The 13,700-nt window shown below is 41.2% G+C and overlaps 1 protein-coding gene and 1 long non-coding RNA gene across 2 annotated transcripts in view; one reads left to right on the top strand and one right to left on the bottom strand.

Annotated features, from left to right (window-relative positions):
* LOC306940467 overlaps nt 1–13,700 on the top strand; it is a 560,182-nt gene that overhangs the window by 515,300 nt on the left and 31,182 nt on the right. The gene's annotated exons all lie outside the window — the stretch shown is intronic.
* On the bottom strand, nt 5,420–7,271 carry LOC306940409 (C-C motif chemokine 4-like). The gene is made up of 3 exons (XM_079525472.1): nt 7,070–7,271; nt 6,520–6,637; nt 5,420–6,109 (listed from the first exon to the last, which is right to left on the bottom strand). The coding sequence occupies exons 1-3, from the start codon at nt 7,143–7,145 to the stop codon at nt 6,019–6,021; spliced, it is 285 nt and encodes a 94-aa protein (XP_079381598.1). The 5' UTR covers nt 7,146–7,271; the 3' UTR covers nt 5,420–6,018.

Here is a 13,700-nt window from a genome sequence, read left to right on the forward strand (position 1 = left end):
AGCAGGGGGGGGGGGGGGGGGGGTAGAAGGCGGCTGTATGTGTAGACATGTGTGTCCATGAGAGAAAGTTCGGTGGAATAGTTCATTTCCCATGTGTTTGTGTAAGTGTGTTCCTGGCATATCTTCCGAAGGTCATGTCACGTTGCCTCAAAGTCCTGCGTTATCATGGCGGGTTCAGTGGAAACTAACACGGCCCAGTCTGAAGACACAACAGGTGTCAGGGAGGAGGGAGGGTGGGGGTTGAGGTGGGGGGGGAGGCAGAGGATTCTTTTCTTGCGCTGTCTCTTCGTGAGGAGATTGTCAATGGGGGGGAAATCCAGATTCGTTTTTAGAGCGAGGGATATAGCAATATGGCTATTTCTCCTCTCTGTCCGTTATGGCTCTCTGTCGTCCGTCATGTCTCTCTGTAAATACAATGGAAGTTATTCAGTAACTCTAGGAAACAAAATTATGCCATTGACTGCAGGCCACCATCTGAAAGGGATGTAGACATGCATTTACAGTATAACTGATTGATTGATTGATTGATTGATTACTGCATTACAGTTGTAGAATAAGCACAGTAAAGCACAGTTCAAACAAGGTCTGCTAAAGAGGATTAAAAACCCACAGCTTGTTTACAATTTACAATTTAGGCATTTAGCAGACGCTCTTAATCCAGAGCGATTTACAGTAAACAAGAACTACACATCAGATCTTGTAGATCTGCTATTTTCGGCAAAGAGGTTTGGCATAGAGGGGAAAAAAGACCAGACCAAGTATCGAGCCAAAGGTCAAGTTTACAAAGTATTGAGAGTTTAAGTGGTTAAATGTCAGAAAACACACATTATGAGCAAAAGGTGCACACCGGCCCTTGTGAGGTGCCAGCCAACGGGAAAAATACTAGTAATGAAAAAATGTATAGCCGCAATGCAGAGAAGAAGCCAACGTTTCGGACAGATATACTGCCTTCAAAACACGTTGAACATGAATCCAATATGTCGTGGGGGGTCCCTGCTTCATCTCTCTCAGCCTAAACACGTTGAACATGAATCCAATATGTCGTGGGGGGTCCCTGCTTCATCTCTCTCAGCCTAAACACGATGAACATGAATCCAATATGTCCTGGGGGGTCCCTGCTTCATCTCTCTCAGCCTAAACACGTTGAACATTAATCCAATATGTCGTGGGGGGTCCCTGCTTCATTTCTCTCAGCCTAAACACGTTGAACATGAATCCAATATGTCGTGGGGGGTCCCTGCTTCATCTCTCTCAGCCTAAACACGTTGAACATGAATCCAATATGTCCTGGGGGGTCCCTGCTTCATCTCTCTCAGCCTAAACACGTTGAACATTAATCCAATATGTCGTGGGGGGTCCCTGCTTCATTTCTCTCAGCCTAAACACGTTGAACATGAATCCAATATGTCGTGGGGGGTCCCTGCTTCATCTCTCTCAGCCTAAACACGTTGAACATGAATCCAATATGTCGTGGGGGGTCCCTGCTTCAACTCTCTCAGCCTAAACACGTTGAACATGAATCCAATATGTCGTGGGGGGTCCCTGCTTCATTTCTCTCAGCCTAAACACGTTGAACATGAATCCAATATGTCGTGGGGGGTCCCTGCTTCATCTCTCTCAGCCTAAACACGTTGAACATGAATCCAATATGTCGTGGGGGGTCCCTGCTTCATCTCTCTCAGCCTAAAGGCAGTGGGGTAAAGTAACATTTATTTACGTACTGTAGGCTACTTAAGTAGAATTGAGGTATTTGTACTTTCCTGGAGTAATTCCGATTTCCAATACTTTTACTTTGTACTCTCCACTACATCCGCTGTATTGTGTTTTTGTATGGACATAGTGTTGGGTGCTGGCACATATGCACACATGGCATCAACGCATGGTGTTGTGTGCTGGCACACTATACACTCTGTCTTTCTTTTATCTGTATTGTATTGCATTCTATTGTACTGTATGTGTTTAGTTTTACTACCTTTTTAAGAGCCTGCTCAGGGACTACAGATGAAAATTAGCTTATGGCTAACTCTGGCACATTTACATGGAAGTACCCTTACATGGAAGTACCCTCACTAAAAACGCCGGGGCAACGCTCCACACGTCCCAAACTCTTCTCCCTTCTGGCCCCAAAACTGTGGAATGCACTCCCCGTTGCAATCAGAACTGCAGCATCACTCCCAATCTTCCGCCGTAGTCTGAAGACCCACCTTTTCAGACTCCATCATGGCCCATAGCACTTATCCTACCCCCTTAGATAGCACTTTTTAGACTTAGATAGCATTTGAAACAGACTTATAGCATATCATGTAGACAGCACAATAATTGCATTGTATATAGTCATAGCACATCATAGTACATATGTATAGCATAGTATAGTATATATGTATAGTTAATATGTATAGTCATTATATAGATATGTTCTAGTTACGTTCTTAGCTTACGCATGTTTCTTGATAAATACATTTTATATATGTGATGTATTCCCATACTTTTGTTCCTGCCTAATGTAAATCGCTCTGGATTAAGAGCGTCTGCTAAATGCCTAAATTGTAAATTGTAAATTGAAGTGAAAACTGAAATGTTGATTAATGATCATTGTCCCTGTCAAATAAATAAATAAATAAAATAAAACATCTCGCATCCAAATATTGTACTTTCACACAAAACATTAAGCCCTAGGCCTATATGCATTTCGGCAATCTGAAAATAAACGCTCTTCACAGTTATGTCATCATCATTCAACGCATGCACAAACAAAAGTTACAAAGAAAGACACGCACGCACGCACGCACGCACGCACGCACGCACGCACGCACGCGCACACACGCACACACGCACACACGCACACACACACACACACACACACACACACACACACACACACACACACACACACACACACACACACACACACACACAGGCTGGTTCTTCGGTTATACGCAGATCACAGGAAGAGGGTTTTTTCATGCTTTTGCTATGAGGCATGCACATTTATGTCCATATAAGCCTCTCTCTCTCTCTCTCTCTCTCTCTCTCTCTCTCTCTTTGTCTTTATATCTTTTATCATGCAACTCACTATACATGCCCATAGCGCTTTGCCCTAGCCTCGATGACATTGACCTATGCAAATGCTATAATGTAATTTAGATAGAAAATTATGTAGACATTACAAATACCATCCACCATTCAGAATCATGAAACCCCCCCTAGTTTGACATGTCATATGCTACTTCACTTATATTAAACCATAATGACATTTTGAGAATTTTGCCTTATAGGTGATTAATGGTACCGTCACCTATAGAGGGTATGTGCGTGACATCATCATCATCATACCCAGAAGTTATGCGGGAATGCCTACTGAGTGGCAAAAAACTACTTTCTGGCCTTGACAGCCCATACTGTACATCCAAACAGAAAAGTCCTATTTGATTAATTAACATTACATTCACATTGTCACTCACTTTGCCACTCGATTTGCCACTGGATCTGCCATTCACTTTAAGCATGCGCATACCCTCTATTTTAGCTTTTTTTCAATATGTTCCACCACTGGGATTTCTTAGGACTTTTGATATGTTGTTTCTGTTGCAATTTGTTTAAACTTAGGAGGTTAACAACTAGGCCTATAATGCCTATACTAAAGTGCATGTGTGTGCATGCCTAGAATTAAGGAAATGGACGTGGAAGTGGTTAATTTTGAGAACTCACAGCTGTGTTAGGCAATGACAGTTGCAGTACACAATATAGTATGCTCGTCATAGTGGGGTCTGGGGACCAGGGTTCCTCTTTGAAGGGCTTCAATCCCCAGCTAAATTAATGATAGTTTGGTCTGTACTACATGAGTGTACAAATTGACACTAGTCCCAGAAGTGTACAATAATGTGCACATTTGTACACTATGGTGGTCCATGAGCTACATTTCCATATCAAACTGCGGGGTTCCTTGAATTTAAATAGAGAATCTAGCCCCGCCTGAAAAGTCCCTTTATACCTGTTCGGAGTGAATTGATTGACTGAATACTTTATTAGTCAAAAATGTAAACCGCACGAGGTACAGTCAGACATTCAGGCTAAATTTGACATAATAACAGGCAGCTGTTAGGCCTATACAGTTTCTGTCCATGTCTAAGAAGAGACCAATTCTTTGAAATTTTAGTCGATTATCTTTGCCCATGCAGCTTTCAGAAGGTACCCCTTCCATGACCAGCATTATTTTTTTTTTTACATCTGAAACATTTTCTAAATATGAATTTAAGCACATGCTACTTCTGTCTGATTTTACTTCAGTCATGCGAGTGTTAAAGAGCTGCAGCAGCACTAGAAGTAGCTATTTATCTTGTGTTTTAGCCCTAAATAGGTATACTTTGCAGTCCAAATTTCAGACTGACCCCTCCACGAAAAGGCCGTGTTGTCCTGAACCCTTATCTATCATTTATATATTATGGATCAATAGTGTGGACTTAGACTGTTATTCGTCTGTGGTACTCAATTAGTGGCAGGGACAGATGTCAACGCGTTAGACAACGCTTCCCACCACCATCGTCAACACCACATATGCTGCGTTAGAATGGTAGTTCTACACACAGTTGCACAATCTATGCCATGGTGTGAATGACGCGGCTCTGTTTCCTATAAGATACCTTACGTTGGTTTATCCTCTAATTTGTCACGTCTGTGCATGTGTCAGCATGCCACTGAATTGAAAAAAAAAAAATGAAAAAATGCTTTCTTATGCTTTCTTATTCTAAAAATGTCTTCTACATCCTGACAGTTTTCTGAGAAAGCTGTTTCTATGTCAGTCGTTCTTCGATTTTTCAAAAATAGCAGACCTACAAGCTCATAGCGCGCCACTCGGTGGCGCTCTATGAGCTTGTAGATCTGCTATTTTTCAATAGCTAAAGCATAACAGAATGCTAACACCAAAAGGGGTTCCCGCCCAAAATGGGTTAAAGTACAGTATTAGCTGGAAATGTCCTACATTAAACATTCTGATTAAAATGACAGAATTTTGCCCCGCCTCCCTCCAACTTTTTTTAAATGTATTATTATGATGTAATACATAATAGATTGGCCCTAATACGCCGTCGTATTATTGTCAGGATAGAGAGAAGAAAAGAGACTAGATAAATCTGGGACATTAACCCATTAAAACCAGGAAAGCATCGGTTATGTATCATTTTAGATTTTATAGCAACATTACTGTACTACTTTTAAGAAAACTTAGCAGCTAGGATTTAGATCAGTGGTTCTTAAAAATAGCAGCTGTGCATGCAAGGTCGCAGTGAATAGGCTAGTATGCTCATCATAGGGGTCTGGGGATCCCAGGGTTCCTCTTTGAAGGGCTTCAATCCCCAGCTAAATGAATGATAAATAGCAGCTGTGCATGCAAGGTCGCAGTGAATGAAAATATTGAATATGATTTTTTTTTAAATAAAGTATATTTATTGGTTTTTAACTAAATAAAGACAGCCAACACATAAGTAGGCACAGCAATAAGTAGAACATTTTGAAAGGTATACAAAGAGATAGCACGATTAATGACCAAACATGACAGTACTGTAGATGGCTATTGATAGACTCCCATTAAGGAAGGAATAGACAAAGAATAATCAAAATAAAAAAATGAATAAAAAGGGACAACACAGTTATCAGAGGTACAAAACCCATTACAGTGAAGAGAGACCACCACTCGGCGGACCCGATGCAAAGCATCGGGACCTGGTGGGATAAAATAGACCTTTTAAGTAAGTACTAAGTACCATTAGTTATAAGAGTGTACTGCAGCGACCCCGCTTTGATATAACAAGTGGTAAGAGATAAGAACTTCAGAATTCTTCGGTTGGTCCAGCGGACCGACTGCTTCCCAGGGCGCCCTCACACCTAGATGCAAAGTTTTGTGGTATTTGGTCATCTCTGTGTATGTATTTGCCACGGACCTTAGGATAAACACTGAAAACCACTACACTAGAACACTTGTTCTCTCTGCCAGGCCGTAGTCTGGGTGGTTTATTGGATCTTCTATGTTCTGGACTGCACATCTGCGATGACATCCTGGACCCAGGCCTGGGTTGGGTCAACACAGAACTTGCGACCAATCTTCACTGTGAACCTAGAAAGGATTTAGAGAGGGAGATTTCCATCATCAAGATTTCCATCATTCCTCACTGAATACTGTAGGCACTACTACGTGTAATAAGATTCAAGCAGGCAGGCTCTATCTCAAAAAATGTAAAAATGACAGCAACTTGTACAGGAATAGCCTTAGATCAATATCGTAGATAGCTTGATGTAAGGCTAGTGCAGGGAACAGGATTCAAATCCGGGTAGAAGAGGAAAGTTTAAAGTTACACAGTGTCACGTTAAGTATGTTGAAAATAAAGAAGGCCTTCTCCTGTAGGCATACTTTAACGCAACAGAGTTTGACTGAGACTGAGAGACAGTAGTTCACAGTAGTTGAGTTATATATATTTGACGAGGTGTATCTATTTGTCCACAACGGGTAAAATCTACAATACTCACACAACAGCATTCTTGGCACAATAAGTGTGTGTGCGTTGGAAGGACACCACTCCGTTCTTAGGCAGTTTGGGACTGCGGTAGATGTTGAAGCAACACCTGGCCGGAGCACTGCCGTTGTCTGGAAGAGAGAGACAGAGACACAACGTGGAATAACAAGAATAATCAGAAAACAAATCCGATCATCAAAAAAATGGTCTCTGTCATGAATAAAATCAGACAATCCAGTATTAATAATATAATCATTTATTTATAGAGCATCTTTCAGACATAAATGCGGATCAAACAAAGCAATGCACGCTAATATCTAGTTGAGGATTAAAATAAATAAATTAAATAAATAAAAAGTAGATCATAGAAATCTCATAGAAATGTGTCTGACGTCGAAATATATAAAAAGTCTTCTGAAAGAATATTATATTCAAATATTTCTGCCACATTTTCACGATTTAAAAAAAATAGCAGACCTACAAGCTCGTAGCGCGCCAAGTGGCGCGATACGCGAAATCTTCATGGGGTGTGTAATTGATATGAAAATAAGTCGTATACTTACTTCGCTGCGCCTGGACATCCAGAGATGAGAACAGCAGCACGCAGCAGACCACGAGAATAACTGCCATCTTCTTCATCCTCGTTGTTGTTGTTGTGATAATTACTATTATTACTGTTATTGTATAGTCTGTCAGTCTATTCACGTGTCAAGTTGTAACTGTCTGTTTCTCTGTCTGGCATGGTCCGGTCTACACAGCATATATATGTCTTAAGAGTGGTAGTGTAGGAGGGTGGCAACATGTGGCGGTGTGAGGGAGGTGACTACAATAAAGGAAATACAATGTGGTCAGTGTTTGTCATGAGAACAGAGAGGTGCATAGTGCATACACGTATACACTGTGTGCACATCCTGAATGTAATTGTTCATATCTAGCCTAAGCGATTATTCGTTCAACTTTGATCCTCTGTCACATGGAACATTCTTTTGTGTCCAGTAGGCCTATCACTACGCCAGCAGCAGCACAAAACCATAGAGTTCCATGCAGTGCCGTCTCTACAGGGGGGCGTAGGGTTGCCACCTTTGAGATCTTGAAATAAGGGACACTCTTTACGCCTGCCACAGCCTTGCGGCGCAGGCGTGTGCGGCAAGGCCGGCAATAAGTTGAAGCAATAAGTTGAAGCAATAAATTGAAGCAATAAGTTGAAGCAATAAATTGAAGCAATAAGTTGAAGCAATAAATTGAAGCAATAAGTTGAAGCAATAAGTTGAAGCAATAAGTTAATTGAAGAGACAAGTTGAAGCAATAAGTTGAAGCAATAAATTGAAGCAATAAATTGAAGCAATAAGTTGAAGCAATAAGTTAATTGAAGCAACAAGTTGAAGCAATAAGTTGAAGCAATAAGTTGAAGCAATAAATTGAAGCAATAAGTTGAAGCAATAAGTTAATTGAAGCAATACGTTGAAGCAATAAGTTGAAGCAATAAGTTGAAGCAATAAATTGAAGCAATAAGTTGAAGCAATAAGTTAATTGAAGCAATAAGTTGAAGCAATAAGTTGAAGCGTTGAATAAAATGGCCACCAACATAATAAAAAAAGTCAACCAAAGAACAAGATTCCTATACAGGATCTCCTCACTGGTCAACAAAAACACCTTGAAGACCCTAACAGGAGCCCTCGTACAAGGTTTCTTCGACTATGCATGCACCTCCTGGACGGTACCACAGCACCTCTAAGGCCCTTAAAACAAGGTTCCAGACTTCCCAAAACAAACTGGTCAGGCTACTACTTGGCCTCACTCCCCGAACCCACCTCACCCCTGCCCACTTTGACAGGCTGGAATGGCTTAGGGTTGACAACAGAGTACAGCATTTTGCAATGGGTCTGGTCCACCAAGATAATGTATATACCTTGTACCTGTCTAAATACTTCCTTAATGTCAACAAAGTCCACACCCACAACACCAGAGGGAGTGCAACAAACCATGTGCACCCAGATTCTGCACAAACAAGGGTCTAAATTAATTCCGCTCCTATGCCACCAAAATGTGGAACGCCCTACCAACAGTCATTAAGACATGCAAATCCAGCTTGACTCCTTCAAAACTGCTCTCAAAGGGCACCTACGGATGGCTGCAATTTGAAACTGGCCCCTGTAAAATCTGAATCCCCCACCCACCCCTTTTCCCCCTCACTGTATATGTTTATTTTCCCTTTTTCCCTCCTCTATGATTATTTGCTGTTGACTATAGTTGTGTATATTCGTACGTCTCTTAATGTTTTGATGAATTGAAAATGGTGGACCCTATTGTAAACAAGTGTAATGCTTTATAGTGTCGTCCACTCACAGTTAACAGTTTTTTGTATTGAGTTGTACTTGAAATGTATTGTAATTCTGCAAACTGTTAATAAATCAATCAATCAATCAAACTGACACTACTGTAATGTTTGGTTCTTCTGTGATCTTATACAGTATATAAGTAATGTTAGTCCCCATGCGGCACAGAAAACATACACCAATATAGTTTAGGCCAGTGGTTCCCAAACTCTTTCATGTCAAGGACCCCCAAATTGACACTAATTAGCCCACGGACCCCCATTAGAAAATATATGCCAGCGACCCCCATAAGAGAAGATTTTTACGCAGTGATTCTCAACCCATTTAATTTCAAGTACCAGTTTGACATGCATTAGTAGAACAAACTGCGTTCCTTATTGGTTCAATAAGGGACGCATCATTTAATTCTCAAATAAGGGAGATTTTAAGGGATGGGTGGCAACCCTAATTGGGGGGCATTGCCCCCCCAGATTGGATTTTGTGCCCCTCCAGTCCAGATTGGCCAGTAGTAACCTACCCTACCAATATTTTAATGTTTGACAAATGTTAAATCTATAAGTTCTCCATGATTATTGTAAATATATACTGTACATGTTCAAATTAATTGAATAGTTAATAGAAATACAAGGTAATATATGCATGCAGAAGACATTATAATGCTCAACATATTTGTATTTGTTTGTTTGTTGTTGGTGCTGCTGCATAATTGTAGCCTACTTGTAACCTTTTTCAAGCATCACTTTGTTATTAGGCGAGTATTTGTTATACATAGGGGGGGTTTGAAAAATTAAGTGCCCCGTTTTGAAAAAAGTATGCCCCCCCCCCCCTGCTGATTTGTGCCTGGCGACAGCACTAGTTCCATGTGACAGAGGGGTCAAAGTTAAATGGTTTTTCTTTGTGGCTTTCGCCTTTATTTTATTTTTTATTTTTTTATGGAGGGATAGACAGTAGGCCAGGGTTCCCCAATTAATTTTCCTCGAGGGCCATATTTTGACTAGGGTACCAGGCTGGGGGCCGAGTCCGCACGCGTGAGGTCGAGGTCTTGCCCTGAAAATTCATTTTCAGGGCAGGACCCCATTTGAAAAGGATGCCCAGTTTGACATGCATAGGCTACTGACCCCCATTTAATGCCATTTATACCTGGGACCCCCCCCAGGGGGGGGGGGGGGGTCCGCGGGCCGCAAGGGGGGCGCTCCGCAAGGGGGCGCTCCGCGGGCCGCAAATGGCCCGCGGGCCGCCTATTGGGGTACCCTGCAGTAGGCTGACAGGAAATGGGGAGAGAGATGGGGGGGGGGTGACATGCAGTACAGGCCGCCGGGATCGGGAGTCGAGCCCGCGGCACACTGCCAGACTGCATTACCAGCCAAGGTGCCTGAACCGCTGAGCCACGGCCCAGGCCCAGAGGGGTCAAAGTTGAACAAAAGTTGCTCTATATGGTAGAAATAGGTCAACAATACAAATGACGCCAGTTTTGTTTTTTCATTTTTAATGCGTGGTCCCCAGTGACCCCCACGGCCCCACCAAATGACCGGAACAACTTAATATTCACCAAAACCAGACCAACTCCCACCATGGGACTCAGGCAATCAATTAATGCCTTCACAACCACTATAATGTAAGTATATCCTACAGCTAGTCCAAAAATCTGAAATAACCCGGTGTTAAAAATCGGGGGTTGAAAATGTTATGACTCAGAGAATAAATATTCTCCTATAGGCCAATAGTCCTATAATAAAATGTCCTGCACTTTGGCTATTAGTGTGTGCGGACACTTTGTCTTTTTAGGACTATACCTTTTAAAAATAGAATTTTGACAAAAATGGAACCAAATGGAGCCTTAGGGATCCATGTGTGCACTCTCAGAGTTACAGACAGACCTGTTAAGGTCATTTAAGGCTACTAGCTCTTTATGCGTTTCTGGTTATATTAGTGTCCGCTCATTTGTAGGTTCGTGGCAAAAATGTATTCTGTCTTCTTAGTCCTTGTTTTTCTCAGAGTTCATAATGGTTTAATTGACAATCTTAGAGACAATCTTGGAAAGTGGCAGGGCTAGATCTTTGTCAGACTCTTTCACCACTAGAGGGCTCTCTTTACCAATGAAATGGTGCTGTAGCCTGTAGGCAAAGGGGATTGGTAATTATTATTGACCTTGCTCTGTAAGGTCAATTCAAGAATACTCAGCATTAATTGTTGCTTATTGTGTTGTTTATTCTTTGCTGTGTATATACACACTAAACTCTGTGCTTTAACCCAACATTTGTTTTTGAATGAGCCAGAATGAGTTTTGGATTCATCCTTTTAGCAGACCTTGCATTGTACTGTACCTATGTGTGCTTGTCCATGCAAACTGTTAATAAAGTAATCAATCAATCAATCAATCAATCAATAAAACCAGGAAAGCATCTGTGTCATTTTAGATTTTAGCTGATTGATTGAAAATTGTATTCACAGTATGCAGATTTCAAAACGAAGTCAATACAAAAACTGTTACTGTGGATGACACCACGATAAAGCATTACACTTGTTTACAACAGGGTCCACCATTTTCAATTCATCAGAACATTTAGAGACGTACAAAAATACACTTCTATGTCAATTATATAGCACATTGGTTGGCTATTCAAATAAATAAAATAAAAATAAAAAGCTCAGATCTTAAATAAATAATAATAGTAATAATAATTTGAATATTTTTTAAAAGCGAACATTTTTAACTCAAATCTTTGCTCCGGATCCCGGAAAGAAACTATTTTGAGATGGGGGTCGGCGGCTAAATACATATAATGTTGTGGGTCCTTGACATGGAAGAGTTTGAGCACCACTGAGAAACATATGTGTTTTTTTTTCGTTCAGAAAAATGGTTCAATCGGCCTCATCAGGTAGTGGGTTAATTTCTGTTTGCAGAGCCGCAAGGTCCATGACTCTGTTTCCTATGGTGGTTAGTGTAACTACCCTGTGCATTGCTATGACTTCCACTGAAGTCAATAAAGTGGTTTGAAGGAATAGTACCATATATGTCATGGCAAATGCATTCTGACAAGTGCACCACATCATGATTCACATATCCATGAATCAACTTATAGTAACATAGGTTGGCTATAAATCAGATACAGTCCAAAAACAATCAATTTCAGGTCAAATAGATGTTCGATTCGATATCAAAAGTGTACGTTTTGGTCAAACGGTGTCGAGCATCCATTCTCCCACCAAACAAGTGAAATATGTATGTATGTATGTATGTATGTATGTATGTATGTGGCGACTGTGGCTCAAGAGGTAGAGCAGGTCGTCCAATGATCCATGGGTCGGCGGTTCGAATCCCGGCTCCTCCTGTCTACATGTCGAAGTGTCCTTGGGCAAGACACGTTGAACCCCAAATTGCTCCCGATGTGCTGGTTGGTACCTTGCATGGCACAATCTATGTAAAGCGCCTTGGATAAAGGCGCTATATAAATGCACCATTTACCATGTATGTATGTATGTATGTATGTATGTATGTATGGGGCGACTGTGGCTCAAGAGGTAGAGCAGGTCGTCCAATGATCCATGGGTCGGCGGTTCGAATCCCGGCTCCTCCTGTCTACATGTCGAAGTGTCCTTGGGCAAGACACTGAACCCCAAATTGCTCCGGATGTGCTGGTTGGTACCTTGCATGGCACAATCTATGTAAAGCGCCTTGGATAAAGGTGCTATATAAATGCACCATTTACCATGTATGTATGTATGTATGTATGTATGTATGTATTTGGTTAAAATGGGTAAGGTTTTAAAAAAGGCAAAAGCATGCTCTGTTGCACTGGCCTAAAAGTGGGTCCTCTAAAACTGCTTCAACTTCTGAGAATGTGTTTGGTTCATTAGCCACCAGATGGCATACCTTATAAGTATGTATGTATGTAGGTCTGTATGTCTGTATGTATGTATGTATGTATGTATTTAAAAGGGGGGCTTTTTTGTAAAATCCCAGCCTACAATACCTTCATATATTTAAAATCCAAAGTAAGGTTACCAGTGAAGGGCAACGTGCCTATTCACTGGGGACTATGCAAGGCAGAGGCGTCCACCCCCCTGAGTCCAAGTTAGACTAGACCGCATACCTAAAAATATATATAGTATGTATGTATGTATGTATGTATGTATGTATGTATTCCGCGTCGTGCATCATGCATTCAACACTCTTCTAAACAGCTTACTCCGTATTGGTGCCACGGCATAAAAAACTATGTCGAGAATATGAAACCCCCTCGACTGTGGTGACAGGATGTGTCATAAGCCTGGAGAGAACATAACAAAACCTCTTTGCGGCTGTGTGTGTGTGTGTGTGTGTGTGTGTGTGTGTGTGTTTTAGAGTCATAGTGGAAATAAGAAACCCTTAACATACATAATCATGCTACTCTGTCATATTAGTAATTCCTGCAATACATTACATAATACAAATGAGATACAAATTGAATGATACGAATAGATAATATGTCTATACAGTCCAGCCCATGTTGTAGGCTAATATATGGCGGCTAATATATGGCTGAGATACCATAATAATAATAATAATTATGTTTTTCCTTTGGCCTTTATTTTGTAAAATTTGACCTCTGCGGCTGTTCGTAGCTATAGTGCTGTACATGATACGGGACAGAGACATTGGCCACTCACAGTACAGCAGGAGAAGGCTCTGGATGGTGTCTACACAAGAATGCCACGAACGGCACTCGATTTAAAACCCATTTAGACTTGAGGACGATTCTACAAATTCCACACACACACACACACACACACACACACACACACACACACACACACACACACACACACACACACACACACACACACACACACACACACACACACACACACACACACA

Source organism: Electrona antarctica, assembly GCF_951216825.1.
Source record: "Electrona antarctica genome assembly, chromosome: 17".
NCBI lineage: Eukaryota > Metazoa > Chordata > Actinopteri > Myctophiformes > Myctophidae > Electrona > Electrona antarctica.